This window comes from Rutilus rutilus, assembly GCF_951802725.1.
Source record: "Rutilus rutilus genome assembly, chromosome: 3".
Lineage (NCBI taxonomy): Eukaryota > Metazoa > Chordata > Actinopteri > Cypriniformes > Leuciscidae > Rutilus > Rutilus rutilus.
Genome location: NC_140211.1, coordinates 41,948,841 through 41,969,612, shown reverse-complemented (window position 1 = coordinate 41,969,612; position 20,772 = coordinate 41,948,841). Strand labels below are relative to the sequence as shown.

The following is a 20,772-nucleotide window of genomic DNA, read 5'->3' as shown; positions in this document are numbered from 1 at the left end:
AGGTGCCAGCCTCATCAGCCCTGTGAAGGCCTCATCGACACGACAGCCATCGGCACTGATCCTCAACAAACTCGTCTCCATACCAGCGTGATGACTCCGACTTCCAACCAGATGGAACTGGATAATATTCTGAATGTTCTGATCCAGTCTGACTTCTCACCTGTAATGTTGCCTGGATCATAATTATACACTGTTTTTCTCATTGGCTAGAGGAGAACTGGCCCCCGACTGAGCCTGGGTTCTCCCAAGTTTTTTTTTCTCCATTCTGCCACCTGATGGGAGTTTTGGTTCCTGGCCACTGTCGCCTTTTTCCACCTTTGTTGCCATTGGCTTGGCTTGCTTAGCTGGGGACATTAAATTTAACATTTAATTTAATATTCAACAATAATATTGATCTGCCTGCATTGACTATTACACAAGAACTGAACTGGACGATGACACCACGGTTTACTCCAGAGCGGCTATATAGAAAAACAAAATTTTGTGCATTATTTTCTTGTTATCTCTGTAAAGCTGCTTTGAAACAATCTGTATTGTAAAATGCACTATATAAATAAATGTGACTTGACTATATTGTCAGTTTCCCCCAATACCTTGTGCAGGGTGAAACATGAAACATTGCAATAGTCTTTTCAGCCTAATTGACATATGCTGTACAACCTGTAAATTATCTGATTTGATGTGTTGAAGAGGGCTCTGCTGGGGGGGGGGGCAATGTAGGCCATTTCCACACTAATACGTTTTCATTTGAAAACGTATATTTTTCTCTCCGGTTTGGCCTTCCGTCCACACTGAGACAGTGTTTTTATGAATGAAAACGAAGCTTTTTTGAAAATGCACTCTAAAGTGGATACATTTGAAAATGCTGTTTTCACGTTGTGTGACTGTGAAACTGGTGGTATTTAAAAACGATGATGTAAATTTAGTCATGTGACGCATATTGTACCAATAGATATTCATGTTTATACCAGTATTGTGCCTTTTATGTGCTATTCACTTTCACACTGTTGCTAAAAATATTCTACATTGCACACTCTTCATATCACAGTCCTGCAAAGATGACAGAATTTACTCACATTTGCTGTCCTGCGGCGGCAATACATGAGAGCAGTTGCGTTTTAGACCAAACATATGGTGACTGCGTGCGACCTGGACCGCATCAGTGGGATATTTTACTAAATAAAATTATCCTGTCAGAAAAATTGCGCGATAACTTTATTTATTTTTCCATCTGTATCATATCAGTGATCTTTTGTGGGGTTTTACGCATGCGCAGTAAGGTGAATTTAGTGTTCTCAGGCGTTTTTCAAAAGTTTCTCATCCACACTGAAACATCCGAAAACGCCTGAAAACGCTAGTGTGGACGGAGAGCGTTTATAAACAAAAACGCTGTTTTCAAATGTATCCCGATTAATGTAGACGTAGCCGTATTCGCAGTAGAAAGTCTCGGTGGAATGTAGTTAGTTCACCTTGGGCTGAAATACCAATTTCTAGGTGCCAGAAGTTAGTTGACTCGATGCAACACAGATGTGCAGCAGTTTTCACAAATAATGGTTATTCAACTGAATATTATCTAAGTAATTTAAAGTTAAATCTTACATTTATTCAGTTTATAAGTGAGACAAGTGTACCAAAAAACAAACCAGCAGCAGCGTAGCAGATCTATTCCGTCAAGATCAAACATGTTAACATTGTCATATCCATTACCATGCCAAACACTCAAGTTGTCATGACAGAATTGGCCTCAGTTTAACAATGTTTCTCAATTGATAAAAACAAGTAAGAACAAGATAATTAACATGCTGATCAAGACTCAAGGCCTGTTCCACATAAACACCTAAATTACAAAGGGTAGCTTTAACAGAATAAGATAAAGGAACAAGGCATTTTATCAATTTCGGGAGAACACCAGCAAGAGCAGAAATAAGAACCTCCCCCCCCCCAGTATTTAAAAGGGAGTTCACCCACAAGTGAAAATTCTGTCAATTTACTCACCCTCAAAATGTTCCAAACCTGTGTGCATTTCTTTCTTCTGCTGAACACAAAAGATGATCATTTTGAAGAATGTCTGTACCCAAACAGTTGATGTGCCCCATTGACTTCCATAGTATTTTTTCCCTACTATGGAAGTCAATGGGGCCATTCAACTGTTTGGTTAACCATATTCTTTAAAATACCTTTTGTGTTCAGCAGAAGAAAGAAATGCACACAGGTTTGGAACAACTTGAGGGTGAGTAAGTGATAATTTTTTGGGTGAACTATTCCTTTAACGGCAAATAATTATCTGCCATCCAATCTTTTATATAGTTTTTGCAACTTAGAAGAACAGACAATTTAGTAATTTCATGAGGCTTAAAAGAAATAATATATGCATAATCTCCATAACAATGATAAACACCCTTTAATGTACGTATTAATTGCCCAAGAGGCAGCAAATATAGCGCAAAAAGCAATGGGGCCAAAACAGAACACTGGGGAACACCATGATGAGGCATAATTTTGAACTCTGGCTGAAAAAGACCTGTCTGGTAAGTATGAAGAGAACAATTTTAAGGCTGTTCCAGAGATGCCAACACACTTGACTTTTCCAGCAACTTAGCCATGAAAGGTAACTTAGAAATAGGTTTATATACTTTTGGGGCAAAGATGGATCAAGATTCATTTTCTTGAAAAGTGGTTGAACAGCTTGCTTGAAATACATTGGAACAGAACCAGACATCAGAGACTTCTTAATTATACAAAGCATGCAAGGACCATGGTGTCTAACATTTTTAAACAAAGCAGAGGGTACCAAAATCAAGAGGACTAAGAGAAGCTAACCAGTTTGGTAAGATCTTCTTAATGTAATCTGAGAAAAATTCTCCAGGAGATACAAAGTATTTTGAAAGGAAGTAGAATGAATGTTATTTCATGTATTATCCAGGGGTGATAGTAGAAAAAAATCCTGAGCCTGAACTTTTTTCCCTGGGAGGTAAGCGGGCCCTATATATCTAAGCCAAGATATATGCCCTGATTAACATAATTGTCAAGTGGGATCCAGGGGTGTGCTCCCCTATGAGAACATTTTGATAAATAGTCCCTTAAATGATAGAGTCTTGTGACTTTTGTGGATATAAATGGACATCATTCAGACATGAGATGAACAAACCCAATACAAGCCTATATTACAGTAGCAGGTTTCAGTAAGTCAAATTTAAGACCTTTTTAAGACATTTTAAGACCATAAAGATTGAAATTTAAGACCTACGACGCATTGCCAAAAAAATATTCAAATCGAAGAATTCATTTTATTTCAATGAATGAAAAAGCATTTATTTAATTTACAGATAAAGCAATCACATTAGTAACCTTCCACACCCAACAACGTGTGTCAGAGAAAAGAACAGAATCAGATATAATTTTTTTTTTTTTTGAAAATTGTACTTTGCATATTATACTGTAAAAAACACATAATTAGTTGATTTCAGTTGATCATAACTAGAGATGAAATGGCATGAACATTTCATTTAATGATTATAGTGACAAAAATTATCACGGTTATCACAGAATCCTGTTCAAAAAGTACTAATACTACACAATGAAATCAGTTCATCAAGTTTTATGTCGAAAACCAGCAAATAACAAATAAAATAAGCATCAATATGCACTTTTTGTTTACATAAACATTAAAATAATACCATTAAAAATGATAGCCAGATTTTAAAAGTGTCTTGCAACATGTTATAGCCTACTAACATGTAAGTTACAAGTTCAAAAAGTTGACAAAAAAGTTTTTTATAAAAAGATAAACCTCACATATTTCAGACTTTAAATGATTATTTATAAAAAGAAAGAGTCAAAAAAAGATACATTACTGACATTTACAATGCACTTTAGCTTATCTTTTATTATTAATAGTAAAATTAGGTCCGATTTTCCCGTGGCGTCTGTCATTGCTATGCAACCATGCTCTGCGCTCTCCACAACGACAAAAAAGTTGTATTGGCTAATGGATTTCCATGGAAAAAAACGAACGCGTCGCTTCAATTATGAGCGTGCTATTACCGCTTACCGCGCGCCTACATTTGAATGAACTTGAGCGCGCAAAAGACGCGATATATGAACGGCCTGTTGGCGAGCTACCTCAAATCAGGCTCGCTAGCGATCATTTTTTTCGTCAAGTTTGATCCACCTTTATCGACAAGTTTGGTGTCTACTGTCTTCCCCTGGCTTCATAAAGTTGCACTCCATGACTTTGGCTATGTTTCGCGCTGCCAGTGTGGGAAACACATTTGTAGTGTATGGGAAACACAAAACAAATTCGCACGTGGAGTGACTGCTGAATCTATCTGATTGGCCAAAACCCAAGACCAGCCCCTGCCTACCCTATTACCGATTGGCTGAAGTTTACTGGTGTGGTTTAGTGAAAGCAAAGCGCCTCTCACGCGAACGCGAACCTGATTTTTTTTTTTTTTTCGCAGACACGTCTGTACCGGCGTGGCGCCGGAGCGCTATCAGCCCTGATTATCTAAGCCACAAAAACCAAGTTAACTGTTGCTGATGGTGTTAAACTGAATTTTGGGATTGTGTCTACTACTAGATATCTGACTCCAATGTTGTAAAATTGCATGTGTTTAAGGGATCTGAAGCCATAAAAACTTAGTAGAAAGATGCAGTCTTCTAAATCAAAATAAACTGTCGACAATGCAGGTACAGCAACTCAAAAGCATCAGCATAGATTCATTTTTATATAATGCTGATACCCCAAACAGAAATAATGTAATTTTCATTGAGGGTGTTTGAAGCAGGTTGACAATCAAAAATTGTATGCTTATCCTGAATTCTTGTTTGACAAGCAAAAGCCAGTACATCAATTTTAAATCTAATTTAAAGAAATTATACCTCAGAACTCAAACAGTATATATTTTTTTCATTGAACTATTATAAAACCGCTTTTGAAATTCCTTTTCTATTTGTGCAGTTAGATGCGTCAGGGTTAAGAAACACTTCAGATCTAATATGCAATTACAAACTCAACATTTATCTTTTATTTTTAGAAATATATCCTTGCTGGGTTTACAAAAGATTACTGAAGTAAATAGAAGTAGTAAAGCTTTTGCATGTGTGAATAAACATGCAAAAACTAGTGACACTTGAATAAGGTAAGGTACACGACAGATGAAGAGAAGTCGAATTAGAAAACATTTTACTTCACAACTAATAAGAAAAAAAAAACAACAAAAAAAACAAAAAAAAAAAACAATATTGAGCATGTAAACATTTTTTTTTGTTGTGAAATTCAGAATGTTTGAAACTTTGGCATCTTAAAAAAAAAACAGGTTACCCCACCTTCAGAACAACTAGAAGCAGAACACAGATTTTTTGTGCATAGAAAATAACATTTTAAAAAGCTATTTATTCGAAATCTTTTAAGATTTTTTTCCACTCTTCGGCTGCAGACAGGATTGATCATGTTTTGAGGCGTGTCTAGAGGAGAGATTAAAATAAGTAAAAAATAAAACTTTATTTGGCATGTAAAAATTAAGGAAATATTAACTAGTGTTACAACAAGGAACAAAAACAGAGACCAACAAAATGGCTGTCAGGAGTCGTACCGTTTTTGCCTGTACTTTTCTTGGTCAGCAACAGGCATCATGTGCATAAGCTCCAAACTAGCGTTTATAGTCTTTAGCATTTTGAAACGTTCCTTGCCCCGTACCTAGAAAATGAGACAAAAAAAAAAAAAACCTCTTAAGAAATTTTCATGAATTGTCTTTTTATAAAATAAGTTAATTTATAAATATTCCCATGTTACACACATGAAGAATGTAGATGTCTTCGTCAGAACTGGAGTCAGTCTTGATCTTCTTGCACGCAAGACCAGCAGCAGGGAGCGGCTCTTTTAACAGATCAGAAACCTGACGCTCTGGTGTGATTGGGTCAAGGTGAATAAGATTTAACAGATAAAATAGTTACAAATAATGCACATAATACTGGGGTGGGTTAGATATTATCATTCTCAATTGCTAAAACACTAAACCCCATTCTCTGGACCAAATGCTCAGTGGCCTAAACATGTTTGTCAAATCACTCTTTAGGCAAAACCTCCAACAAGTTCAGTTAGACATTATTTGCAAAACTCTAAACACATTTTCACTCACTAAAACATTTTGCACTGTGCTGGAAATCAAAAGTTGAACAACTACAACACAGTTGTCATTGTTTACACACATCCACTTGTTCATACTTGTTTTTAATGATGTGATTAAAACAACTGTACAACATATAAGCCAGTTCAGAGTGCACAGGTGCACTGACGTTTATACGAACAATGGATGCAAACAATCTGAGAGGGAGAGGAGGAATAGCACGTCTAAGAGGTGATGGACGAAGAGGACGAGGAGGAAGAGGATGAGGGCGAGAAAGAGCAAGTTGTTGAGTGTTGTCAAGCTGGCTCTGGCACACCAGAGGGTTTTTTTCCCTATTGCCTAGCAAGGGACATCAATGCCTGTGATGTGAACAAAGTCCTCAGGCTGGACCCAGCACAAAGACTGAGGAAGAATTAATCATTGACCTTGATTTTGCAGCTTTGCAAAATATTATTTTTGAGTGTACTATAATATGACAACATTTAGAGTTTTCAATAACTTTTTGCAGTTGGGACTAATGCATTTTTACAGTATGGAAATTCTGAATAAAATTCAATACTACACAATATTCACTACAATATTATACTTGCAGTACACAATATATTCAGCCAAGTTGCAATAACAATACTTTACCTAATTGCCAAATTGGTTTACTGTATCCAATATTTTTTTCTGCAACTACGTGCTCTGGATGCAGTGTAACACTTGACAATGTATGACGTAGGAGTAGCGTAAGCTTTGACGCCTCTCGCGGTTCAAACAAACAGGGCAACCGCGTTCATCATTACGTTGTGTGTTAGTTCAAGGGTTACTCTTTTGGCATAAGTCGACTTTGCGTATGGCCGTCTGTAATTGTAGGGATATCAACTTTACATTTTCACGCCCCTAAACATAATGCGGAACAAAAACTGTTTACTTATTGGTTGCGTTACATGTCTGTCAAACGTCCTCTTGGGCAGTCCTTGGCCAATGAAAGCTGCGATAAGAGTCCAGACCTCCTACCGTAAGTCTGAAGGTCTGGCTACACGAGACTAGTTTTCCCTGAAGAGATCCAAGTTGTTGTTGAAAACGAAAGTTAAGAGTGAAGCACATTCATTGCGTTTTACCGTGAAATGAGAGTTCCATATCTTTAATAAAATCTAATTAATTTCTCTCTCATCCAATCGCAACCCACCCTAAATTAATTGGAATGTTATGTTTTATTACTTGGCCTGACCGACCCGCGGATTATTCCGGTGTCTGCGGATATAATCGTGCTCCGCGCATCACTATTGTGTGCTCCCGCAGAATGTCCTGAGCCCTGGCTCCGTTTGAGACATGCAAGTTTTGAACCGATCTTTCTGGACATGAATTGCCTTTCTGCAGTGGAAATGGGTGCAACGTTTTGAGAATGGACACAGGCAGTGGTTTTTTTAGTTTTTTTTGGTGTTTAAAGTTGTGAGAAATAGTTTAAAGAAATGTCTTAGCAATTGTGATTTTTTTTATTTGAGGTGGTTATCCATCTTATTTTCAGCCCCCTCATTTAAACACTTACTTCTCTTTGTCCCAGGAACCATCTCCCCATTAATCTTTTTCAGGTTGTCTTCCTCTGTTTTGCGGTCACGACCTGGACATGCACACACTCGAACTTCAAAACATCGGCGACCAAGGACCTGTTTGCTGTGAATGAAGAACACCACCAAACATTCAACCCTGATCTCCAGTGCTCCAGTACAAATAAAAGAAGAGAAAATAGGAGAGAGGGACTCACTCGAATGTCTCCAGGGTCAGTATGGTGAGAATTGGCCTCCTATTCATCCCACCCATACAGCTGCTATTGCACATGAAATTCAATAGTATGGTGGATACCACTGAACCCAGCTAGAGGGACAAAGACAAAATACAAAATACAAATCAATGAATGTTCTAAAGTCGGGTTTTATTCTGGCATGTTGAATTCGTGTTCGACAAACGCGGCGGTGCATTCATTTGGATTTATTTTTCTCATAACAAATTAAAAGAACTTATTATACTCCGTAATTTTTTGGTCATACAGATTAGAGTAGCCTAGTCTACATCGTTCAAAACTGTAAACTTTTATTCATATTAGGCTAACGACAAAAGTTTGTCTGTCATCTCTGTCTCCGGGAACTGCGCGTCACAAAAATGAACTGATAGCCACTTGCCTCAGCTTAGTCACGATAATAAATAGGCCATGTCTAAAGCCTTTAAATGTCTAAATATTTAATAAAATGTTATCTGATTATGTATTCCATATGAAACCGAGAGACACAGAGGATCTACTCAAAACATGTTTAGCTATCATGTGAGCGCTTCCCAATGAGGAAAGGACAAGGCTAGAGTGAAAATATCGCTCTAATTAAATGTAAATCGCCCTGAATTAAAACATAAAAACAGATCAAATAATTTGTCGAAATGTTGCGATATTGTTTCATTTAAGTTTAAGTATTTAGTTTAACAGCAGCACCACGAAGCACTGTGGTTCGAGATTTATTTGAATAAAACAACGCTTTATTCACAAATCGCATGTACCCTGGTTGTAAGGATCCAAAGATCCCTGTGGAGTTGAACATTTTGTTCATGACAACAAATGAACATGCGTTTGAAGATTGTATTTAGTTTTGCTTGGAAAAAGCTGGCCCAAACCGAAGTAGTTCTTCTTCAATTCTTCAATTATTGAAATAATTAAATATTTAGTTAATAAACTTTCTGACAGAATTTTACTACATGTACCCTACATTATTTAATTCCTTCACTATCAACACTTCAATAGCCTAATGCTAATGTCTAGAATAGTGATTTAAGTGTGAATTGCGACTTCTCTTTGTTTTAACTCAGTCTCAAACTCAGAAAGCCTGTGGGGGGTTTAGAGGAGCAGTTCAGTGGCTTTATCGTGGGGGTGCAGGACAATAAAGTGTTAATCGCCCCTCTTTTAAATGGAGAGTGTCAGATAGCCAGTCTGATGAGCAGGCAAAGGCAAAATTCTTTAAAGGATAAATCTGTCGATGTGTCTAAATGTATGCCCTATATCTTATTAAATTATAAATATTGTACTTTTTATTTATTGTATTTAAAGGTTTTTCAGACAAAATTTAAATTGAAGTGTTCAAACCAGCTGTTTCAACTGGTTTTGTAGAGTTTTAAAATGTTTGAGCAGTGTGTATGATTGTCAATAATCTGGCATTATCTAAACATGAACTGTTGACGAAACGCGTTCATGCCAAGAAACGAATGCGAGTGATCAGCATACAGAGCGCTTTTACTCACGATCAACCTTGTTTTATTGTAAGGTGAATTCAACTAGGAATTCTGTGTCTTTGAAGCAACACAGGCTAAATAATTTGTTACACTATTTTCATGTTTCATGTACTGTTTTAATTGTTTAATTTGGCTGCAATTTCTTTGGCAATACAAATTTAAAATGTCGCAAGAATAAGATTCTGTATTTCTTATTTTGCATCGTAAAGGGAATAAACTCTCAACTCGATGCAACCTTGTTTTAAATAAATAAAGTGTCGGGACAGTTTATTTAAACCTTGAAATGTGCAATGGGGTTTCAAACTTAATTAATTTTAGTGTTCTTTTACATTTTCATTGGTTTTTATATTTTAAAGCAATACTACAGTGGGGAGAACAAGTATTTGATACACTGCTGATTTTGCAGGTTTTCCCACTTACAAAGCATGTAGAAGTCTGTAATTTGTATCATAGGTACTCTTCAACTGTGAGCGACGGAATCTAAAACAAAAATCCAGAAAATCACATTGTATGATTTTTAAGTAATTAATTTGCATTTTATTGCATGACATAAGTATTTGATACATCAGAAAAGCAGAACTTAATATTTGGTTCAGAAACATTTGTTTGCAATTACAGAGATCATACGTTTCCTGTAGTTCTTGACCAGGTTTGCACACACTGCAGCAGGGATTTTGGCCCACTCCTTCTCCAGATCCTTCAGGTTTCGGGGCTGTCGCTGGGCAATACGGACTTTCAGCTCCCTCCAAAGATTTTCTATTGGGTTCAGGTCTGGAGACTGGCTAGGCCACTCCAGGACCTTGAGATGCTTCTTACGGAGCCACTCCTTAGTTGCCCTGGCTGTGTGTTTCGGGTCGTTGTCATGCTGGAAGACCCAGCCACGACCCATCTTCAATGCTCTTACTGAGGGAAGGAGGTTGGTGGCCAAGATCTCGCGATATATGGCCCCATCCATCCTCCCTTCAATACGGTGCAGTCGTCCTGTCCCCTTTGCAGAAAAGCATCCCCAAAGAATGATGTTTCCACCTCCATGCTTCACGGTTGGGTTGGTGTTCTTGGGGTTGTACTCATCCTTCTTCCTCCAAACACGGCGAGTGGAGTTTAGACCAAAAAGCTCTATTTTTGTCTCCCATTCCTCCTCTGGATCATCCAGATGGTCATTGGCAAACTTCAGACTGGCCTGGACATGCACTGGCTTGAGCAGGGGGACCTTGCGTGCACTGCAGGATTTTAATCCATAACGGCATAGTGCGTTATTCATGATTTTCTTTGAGACTGTGGTCCCAACTCTCTTCAGGTCATTGACCAGGTCCTGCCGTGCAGTTCTGGGCTGATCCCTCACCTTCCTCATGATCATTGATGCCCCACGAGATGAGATCTTGCATGGTGCCCCGAGGGAGATTGACCGTCATCTTGAACTTCTTCCATTTTCTAATTATTGCGCCAACAGTTGTTGCCTTCTCACCAAGCTGCTTGCCTATTGTCCTGTAGCCCATCCCAGCCTTGAGCAGGTCTACAATTTTATCCCTGATGTCCTTACACAGCTCGCTGGTCTTGGCCATTGTGGAGAGGTTGGAGTCTGTTTGATTGAGTGTGTGGACAGGTGTCTTTTATTCAGGTAACAAGTTCTAACAGGTGCAGTTAATACAGGTAATGAGTGGCGAGCAGGATGGCTTCTTAAAGAAAAACTAACAGGTCTGTGAGAGCCGGAATTCTTACTGGTTGGTAGGTGATCAAATACTTATGTCATGCAATAAAATACAAATTATTTAAAAATCATACAATGTGTTTTTTCTGGATTTTTGTTTTAGTTTCCGTCACTCACAGTTGAAGTCAAGTCAAGTCAAGTCATTTTCATTTATATAGCGCTTTTAACAATGTAGATTGTCTCAAAGCAGCTTTACAGAGATAAATGTATAATTTAACGTAAGATTGTTTTGGCTTTATAGCGGTTCTTTAATAAAGTTATTTTCCGGCTAAAGTTAGTTTTGATTGATTCGCTTCCGTCGCAACGATCATTTGTTTTTAAATTAGGGGCCGCCAAGACGACACCATTCTCTCTACACAGACTTTAAACGCGAACCTGTGAGAAACGCTGATGGCGTTCAGATGCGCATTAAGAACGGGTTCTATAGTTATGAGAGTTATTAAGAGTACCTATGATAAAAATTACAGACTTCTACATGCTTTGTAAGTGGGAAAACCTGCAAAATCGGCAGTATATCAAATACTTGTTCTCCCCACTGTATTTAGTTAGTCTGTTATTTTGTGTAGCCAAGTCAACAAAATCAGTCTTTTTCTGATTTGTTCAATGTATGGATCTGTTTTGAAAATTTTCTTTTGTTGCTATTGGCCGGGTAACTCTGTCAGTCATCTCAATTTCGTGAATGAATCAGTCATCTCAATTTCGTGAATGATTCACAAAACAATAATTTAACAGATTAAAGGTGAGCTTCATCTTCATTTTCTGGTGCGATCGGCTGACAATCTTCCTTCGTCAGTTTTGTCGTCTGTGCAGCGGCTCTACTGGAATGTAGCAAATTTATGTTGTAATGTGCCATTGATAAACAAAACGCTTGACTTTAATAAACAGTTACCAGCTCTCAATCGCTCTCAATGAGCCGCGGCGCGGCGGCAGATTACGCAATAGAAAGAATAAACTGACACTTTTCAAGAGTCTGTGATTGTAGCGCCTCTTTGCAAAAGGCAGCAAATACACACCCGCAATTATATAAAAAGTATATAAAAGTATTATTCTGGTTGAGTACCAACTCTAGATGCTGAACACCGGTGGTCAATAAGAAGAGATCCCTTTGGGGCTAAACAATTAATCATATTTTAATCACTATAACTTAAACGATTTCTGCTTTTCTGAAAAAAAAAAAAATCGTTGCGATATTTGCCCAGCTAATTATGTCCTTTTTTATTTAGACATTTCCGTTATCTTGCATTGGTAACAAGCATACACCATCTTTCCTACATGGGCTTGCCAGATGCCAAGCGAATAAATCCCCCAAACAGGGCTTTTCTCTTAAAAGGATCAATTTTCTGCCCTGATGATCTGACAACACAGACAAACATGGAGTTTAACAATGTTCATTGTGAAATTATGTTCGAAAGAAAGCGTCATACAGCCAGCCTGTGTTTCTTTATGAGGCCGTGTGTACGATTTGCTGCTATTAAATCTGAAAGCGAATAAAGCAGCAATAAAGAACACTTTAAAATCTAAAGAGTGTTCATGTGATTTTATAGATTGCTGTGAAATTAAAGGGATACTTCACCTCTGGAAAGATGAATGTGTATTTAAAATAGGTCATTTATGTATAAGAAAATGTGAAATAATTTTTGAATTTGGAGCTTTCTAGACTAAGAAAAGCCAGAAAATTTATTTTTGGCTTATGTGGATGAAAGACAACAACTCCCAGAACGCACTTGCTTCGCTGCCCTAGGAGGCCACTCCCAAGCCATGCCTACCGGTAAGAGAGCGCAGTTGAAAACAACAAAGCTAGGCTACTAGCGAGTCTCCGTGATGAGTTTGCCCTGGATTTCGAGATCGCCCAAAATGTCCAGGATGCGGCTTTTGCGTTCTACAGTCACCATTCATTATGTTTACTGTGGCGAGCAGGACGACACTGAGGGGCGCGGGAGAATGGCGCGAGGCCGGTGGCGTCATTACTGAGACGCACCGGTCTCACATCTCTCACGGAGGAGCGGGAATTTTCTTAGCAATGTTAAAACGCACATCAACCGATCACTTGTTTAGCGTTCATGTAAACACTACATTCAGATTCACCAATCGGAATGAGTTCAGCTAGATTGAAACAAAAGGTGTGCATGTAAACAATGAATGGCGACCGCAGAAAGCAAAAGCCGAATCCCGGACATTTTGGACGATCTCGACGGCCGGACATGTCCGGGAAAAAGAGGATGGTAACCCCTACTACTCAGCTTTCTCCTACTACTCAGTTTTCTCCACAGAACAAGAGCCTGTTAACTTAGCTTCCAAAGAAAGACGGCTGAACTATGTGTACATTCTGTGAGTGAGATCCCACCCTCTATGGGCGGGTTGAAAACATGCGGAACAGCTCCTCCTACTGGCTGTAGTCTTTAGCCTCTGGCTAGAAAATCCTATTTTTTCCAGATTAAAAAAAATACATAAATCTCTCCTCTCAGGGGGATATGAGGGTGGAAAGCACGGTAATTCGAAAATACTACAGGTTTTCTACTAATACAAAGCTTAATGCTAAATCCTGAAGTATCCCTTTAATGAATGCATAATAATTGTGAAACCGTGATTAATAATTGGACCAACAAAATCTATTATCGTTGCATCCCTAATCGACATAATACACATTTTCATGTGCAGCATTTCAAAAACAGCATTGGGCAGGATGTAGAATAACATTGTTTAAAATAATGGATTACATTTTTTTTTTTTTTTGATGTCCCATCCGATTAATAGGGAAAAATATAATTGACAGATTAATCGATTATCAAAATGATTGTTAGTTGCAGCTCTTATCATAACAAAGCTTACATCATTCTGCTGAACAAATTGCCTTATATCAGCTTTACAAATCATACAGCAGGGGTGCAAACCTCAATTCCTGGAGGGTCAGCCCTGCAGAGTTTAGTTCCAACCCTGCTCAAACATGCATACCTGTAGTTTTCAAATAAACCTGAAGAAGTTGAGCTGGATCAGGTGTGTTAACCGGCACAGCTTTTGTAGTCTTTACGGTAGTGGTTTAGTGGATGAGGAAACACATAGACCAATTGCATGCGAGTTAAGCCATCTCACGTGATACTGCTCAACCAGTCAAGTCTGTGCATTCCAGGCAGTAAACATTGCGACTCAACAGTGCAGACAGATGAGAGAGCTAGAGGCAAGTTGCACATGAAAAGATGGTAAAAAAACAACCAAAAAAAACAAAAAAAACCACGATACAAACGAGCCGGATAAAGTTGAGAAAAAAGACAAGTGAGAGAGAAACAGACGAGTGAGACGGAGAAAGTGAGAGAAACAGACGAGTGAGACCGAGAAAGGGAGAGAAAAATAAGGTACAAATGGCGCTCTCCAAAAAAAGGAAAGTGGACAGTGATAAAGCGAGAAGAAACTGTGGCACTTATTAAAAGTGCCAATATGAAACGCCATAATGAGACAAAACAAAGGTTATGAACAAACATACCCACTCAAATCTGAAGTGAGATCACAGAAAATAAGTAGTCTCAGAGCCTAATATGACCAGTCCACCAGGATCCTGAGCCACACATTCACTGCACAACAACATTCTCATGAGTGTTCCCTCAGAGTTGCTTGGATTTTGGGTCAACACAAAAAGACATTTACTGATGGAGGGGTTGTCAAAGAATGTATGAGTGCAGTAACTGAAACACTACTTGAGGGAAAACAAAAACAAGAGCTTTGTGATAAAGCAAATACCCATGTCAGCATCATCTGCCACAAAGAAAAGTGACATTAACCCTCTGGGGTCTGAGGTGTTTTCTGGGCCTGGAGGTGTTCTGACATGCTCTGACATTTGTGCTTATTTCTGTTACTTGTGACATTGTCATGGCTAAAGTCTAAATACACTGTATTTAGCACAAACTCTGCTACAATAATATATCAGCAGCATGTGTGTTAAAGTTTGTAGTTATGAGATAATGACGTTTATGCGTGGTTTGTGAAAATACAAAAACAATTGTCACTGAAATAAGCTCATGAAATCCATACTGATTATTTCTTCACAAGACTTTTGAAAATTGTATCACGTAGCCTAGAATATTTGCTCCAAAACTATGTGAAAATCACCCTGACTGCTCATTCAGATAAGACAATATATTGATTTAAAAACTGTAAGACGTGTTTTGTGTAAGAAAGTTTTATGCGGGGGCGTGATCACATCATTAATATGCATGGCTTTCACACCTGAGAAAGACAAAGACACTCCCCTAATGGCCCTATTAGGAGCTATCAGGCCCTATCATTCTGAGCAACCTTGCACAAAGAATGAGGAGATTTAAAAAAGAATGGCTTTTTGATTGTTTCGATTTATTTACAACACAACATAATCCAAAGATACACAACAAATGAAAAAAAGCACACTATTGAAAACAATGATCCAAAGACAGAGACCTTTGTGCCATTCCTAAAAACATCTGGGCCCTGTAAAAAAAAAAAAAAAAAAAAAAACACCTGTGAACATACTGATATCAAGAGAAACTGCACGATTTTGGGAATAGATTTTAGATTTTTCTGGTTAAAATTTATTTTTAAAATTCACAGAATACACACAAAAATGTTTCCAACAATAATGAACACCAGGTTTGTGGTGCCTTGTAGGCATAGGCTACGTGCAGTGCTGCATAAAATAATAATAACAATAAATTAAGTCTTCCAAAAGATTTCAGTAACAACTACGCTAGAGAAAAATATATTGATTACAAAATAAAAACATGAAGCCTACTGTTTGGTGCGTTTTGCTTTTCAAACGCACGGCGCGCTCCAAAATATGAAACATTCAAACGCACGGCGCGCTCCAAAATAGGATACATTCAAAAGCAGACCGCGCTCCAAAATATGATACATTCAAAAGCAGAGCTCGCTCCAAAATATGATACATTATGGTTACCATATTATACATATCTACGTTTGAGCAGATATCCACAAACACAGTAACGGTTCAACTGCAATGTGAAGTTTATGCAACAATAACAAACTAATAATTAAGAATTTCTTACCTTACATCTTTCTTGTCTTCAAATCGCGTTCTTCTTCTTCTGAGGTAAATCCAATGTAAGCTCACAGCGTGTCTTCTGAACTCGACGGAAAGCAGAGACTTTGGTGAAGTTTGCTGCTTTGTTTTTGAGGTAACGAGCGCGTTTGTGTGAGGCGTGGACGATTTGCATGTCAATCTCTTTTTGCGCGTGTGGGCGTGGTCAAATAAAAAATAATGAGCAAGCGTTTGAGAAGCTGGACATCTTGTTGGTTTTATACAAATTACTTAAGCAGAGAATATTTGTTTTCAGTTTGAATCCGATCATTTAAAAGTACACACTTATGCCGAGTTCAGACTGCATGATTTTAGCCCCGATTTTGGCTCGCCGACAGGTTTTGAGAAATCGCCGACAAATGCCCGAAATCACAGGCAAATCGGTGCTCGTTCACGCGAGTGACAATCACGCAGTGTGAATGAGCAAAGACGCGATCTGAGAGAATCACCGACGAGTCGCCGACGCCCGTGAGATATTTGGCATGCTAAATATCTGGACCTGTCAGCGATTCAAAATCCTGCTGTGTGAAAGTGTTCTGACTGAAAACTACATCGGCGATGACCGACAGCCAATGAGAGAGCAAGATACAGAGCAGCGGGGAGTTCGGGGAGGAGTTATAGACCACAATATCAGTATTTTAATAAATATATTTACAATTATATCAAATAGAAACAAAGCACAAACATTTGCTTGACCAGCAGCAACAGCAGCACATTGCAACATTATTTATTTACCCCAAACTCTCTTTGCAGAACACACATTGGTCCTTGCTCCCCTTGTCTTCCCAGCCATTTCCTCACGCATAATGTTTTTCTTTTTCTCCTTTTCGCTGCAAATCAGTGCACAGACAATTTGGATCGCAAGCTTCTTGCAGGCTATCATTTTTAATAACAATTTCAAACTCGCGCGAGAACTGCGGTCTTACGCACGCGGGATTTTGCGTTATTTCCTTATCACTTCTCGCGTGTGTTTGGTTGCGAAACGTAGTTTGCGGGCCAGACAGGAGTTGTCGGCGATTCTTCCTCCTGAAAGTCATGCAGTGTGAAACCTCCTGTCGCCGATGCATCGTGCAGTGTGAACACACCAGCAACTGAATGTTACCCTGGATTGTCATGCAGTGTGAAAAGAACAGTGACCCGACTACTTTGAAAATCATGCAGTCTGAACTCGGCATAAGATGATTATAAAGATATATGGCTCATAAAAGTGTGACAAGTATTCGCTGAGTTTTGTTTCAGTTTATAGACGTGCTCAAGAAAAAAAAAGAGTTCAGCGAGGCGGAGAGGCAGAAAGCACACCCTGTTCATTTTCTTTATTTTACAAAAGCACAATGTTTTGATTTGATTGTAAGTGGACACAAACAAAAGTAGAAATATCACAGATTCTTTTTTCATATTTCTTTTTTCTGTATGACCATAAATGATGGAGTAATTTAAGTTTATTGTGCTACAATGTGAAGAAAATCCAGCAAAACGCGCGGGCGAGTTTGTCGACCCCAGAGGGTTAACTCAGGACGTGCTAACCCAGCTAGATGAGGCCATGCATAAGGCATTGTGTGTAGGCTTAGCCGTGGATGAGTCCATTGACCTGTGACAATGCTCAACTGTTAGTGCATATCAGGTTTTTCAACAGACCGGAAAGCAATTTGTGAAGATATGTTAAGTGTCACTCCCCTTCAGACCAGTACAAAAGGAAAGACATCTACCTGGCCATTAAGGAGATGTTAACAAAGAGAGGAATTGAGCCACAAAAAGTGGTTTCAATAACCACAGATGGAGCTGAAGGAGTTGTAGCAAAACTGAAAGAGGACAATCCTGAGCTCATAGCTTACCACTGCATCATTCATCAATCTGTCCTCTGCACCTCCATGTCAAGATGAGCATGCTGAGGTGATTAATACAATGATGAAAATTATCAATTTTCTCAGGGCATCCTCTTCCTACCAGCATCGCATGCTTAGGGAAATCCTCAGAGAAGTTGATGCCAATGCTGATGATCTTTTGCTGCACAACAATGTGAGATGGCTCAGCAAAGGCAGGGTGTTAGGGAGCTTTTGGTCCATCAGGAGGGAAAGTAGCATCTTTTTTGGCAGAGCTAAGAAGTTGAAAGGCAACACAGTTTTCTCTCTTTTTAGAAAATGAGTAACAGATGGACAATGTGACCTGTTTGGTTGATCACTTCACATCTGAATGAAATGAATTTGAGGCTACAGGGCAAGGACAATTCAATTTGTGAACTGATGACAGCTGTCTGCTCCTTTCAGAGGAAACTCGAGGTGTTTAAGGAAAACCTGCAGGGAGACTGTGCACACTTCCCTGCAGTGCAGGAAAAGGTTCAGGGACAGAGAGATGTGTCTTTTGTTGACTTTATTGATAAGCTGATTGTAAACTTCAGCAAGCATTTTGACAGCTTCAGCTTTGGGCAGCAGCTCATCATGTTCATTCAGAACCCATTTCTCATCACAGATGTCAAGGGGTTCTTAAAGGAAGTCACAGTACTTTAAATGGGTAAATGCTGGGCCTTTCCAGATGCAATTGGTTGATCTCCAAGCAGATGTGGCCCTGAAAGAGCAGTTTGTAATAACTGACGCTTCCACTTTCTGGATCCAAATGGTCCCCGAGACAGCTTTCCCAGGTCTGAGGATAGCAGCTGTTTACATCTTGACCATGTTTGGCTCCAAATACAACTGTGAAGCAGCTTTCTCCACAATGAACAATCAAAACTAAATATCGTTCCAGACTTACCAATGAGCACCTCCACACGTGTATGAGAATGGCCCTGACTCCATTCAAGCCCAGGTTTAAAATCCTGGCAAGACAAGCTAGAGCTCAATTCTCCCACTGAGCAAAAAAGTGGGGGAGTGGGACATAAGAGGGGAAGAAAGTATTTTTTGGTTAAATGGCGATATACGATATATATCTCGGTACTTTCTACGTTTATCTATTTGGATAAAGAAAATCTGTACTTATTTAAAAAAAAATTATGTGCAAAAAGGTGGTTAAAATCATATTACATTCTAACATTACAATCTAAAAACATAAATAATGCCTTTGTTTTTTAAATTGACTAACGGCTAAACTAAAATGAAAATAAAAATTATAATAATGTACCCCATTATAATGGTCACTTTCATAAAAAAAATATAATTGTAGGTTTAAAATTCTCCAACAACAAATATTTTAGCAATATGTATATATTTTAGTCAGAATTATTGCGCTACTATTCTATTGTGCTCCGTCTGTTTGGCGCGCTTATTCACGAAAGCTTGAATTTTAGCGGACGTTCACTTGCAGAGGGTCGTCCACTCCTGACAGTGAAATGGACATTTGTTTGACTTTCTAACATTTACAGATTGAGAATATACCTGTAAAATGTATGTTAAGCACTGAGGAAAGCACCACATCTCAAACGCATTAAAGCAGAACTTGGTAACTTTTTTAACTTAATAAAACTGTCTAGAAATCATTTGGATGGTTAAACAACCTGTTCTGGTTATATTGGTGACTGTCCCTGCTCCCCCCAGCGTTCCCAGGCGGAAAACCAACCTTGCAACTTCGGGACTACCGTCCCGGCAAGATAGAAATTGGAAGTCTCGTGAGAAGCGAGAACGAGAGCGAGCGCGAAACACGAATTGCTTTACGTCATGTCAATGTTCTATGATAATGTTTATGATGTATTACCCACCTCGGTAGACATAGGTCCACATGATACAGTTGGCTTGCTCCGATCATAACAAAACGCACATGAGCAGCGGTAGGGAGGGGGAGGAGGCCGCCGCAAGTGAGTTTTTTACGACAGTGTTGTGAAATATACGCCCCACAGCTGTAGGGGGAGCTCGTGGGGAAAACATGCGACAACAAAAGGGAAAATCAGCGAAGAAGTGACTAGAGTTCGCTAGAGTTGCCGAGTTCTGCTTTAAACAGCGCATGCATTTATCTGTCAATCAGCAACAGTATCTGTCAGAGCATCTGACAGGGCAAGCTGCTTAAAACTTGTTAACTATATCTTACCAGTTATTTTGAAGCCCTTAATATAAGCTTGTGTCATGTTTAGGACAAATTGTACTATGTACTTTCACTGCAGGAGCTCATATTGCGTCCTCAGCTATTTTTCAGATGTGCTCATATCAAACTACTGTATCGATATAAATAATTTTGCCTCATTCCATATCGTTTCAAAAAAATATCGATATATCGTACAAACTCGATATACCACCCAGTCCTAATCTGCAGTCATGCATATATGTTCAGTTCTACGTTACGTGACAATAAATATTGTCAAAAAGTTTTTGAATTGTACTGAATTCATTTGATTTGACAGTCAGGTATTGATTACATGCAGATGTTGATACAACTTACTAGGCTACTTAAATGTATATCACGCTAAATAGTTAGACATTATGATCTCCGGACCTTTGCTTCAAGAAACTGGACCTCTTTAAATTTTAGTTGAATACCCCTGGACTAAACTATGTACATAATTTTTTACCTTTTGTTTCATAATACTTTTGATTTATAGAATACTTTTTGTTAAACTACCCGAGGCAAACTTTCATTTAAAAGCATAATTAGAATGGAAACGCCACTCAAGTTTGACCGTATTTGTCCGCCGGCAT

The 20,772-nt window shown here is 38.6% G+C and overlaps 1 protein-coding gene across 2 annotated transcripts in view; it reads right to left on the bottom strand.

The window, feature by feature from the left end:
- Window positions 1-3,418: 3,418 nt before the first annotated feature.
- LOC311288113 (cellular tumor antigen p53-like) overlaps window positions 3,419-20,772 on the bottom strand; it is a 70,710-nt gene continuing 53,356 nt past the window's right edge. For both annotated transcript variants that reach the window (XM_084405365.1, XM_084405366.1), the window contains exons 7-11: window positions 7,879-7,988; window positions 7,663-7,787; window positions 5,799-5,905; window positions 5,595-5,698; window positions 3,419-5,466 (exon numbers count right to left, since the gene is read on the bottom strand). In XM_084405365.1, coding sequence (XP_084261491.1) covers window positions 5,409-5,466; window positions 5,595-5,698; window positions 5,799-5,905; window positions 7,663-7,787; window positions 7,879-7,988 — 504 coding nt within the window. In that variant the 3' untranslated portion in view covers window positions 3,419-5,408. The remainder of the gene's footprint in view (window positions 5,467-5,594; window positions 5,699-5,798; window positions 5,906-7,662; window positions 7,788-7,878; window positions 7,989-20,772) is intronic.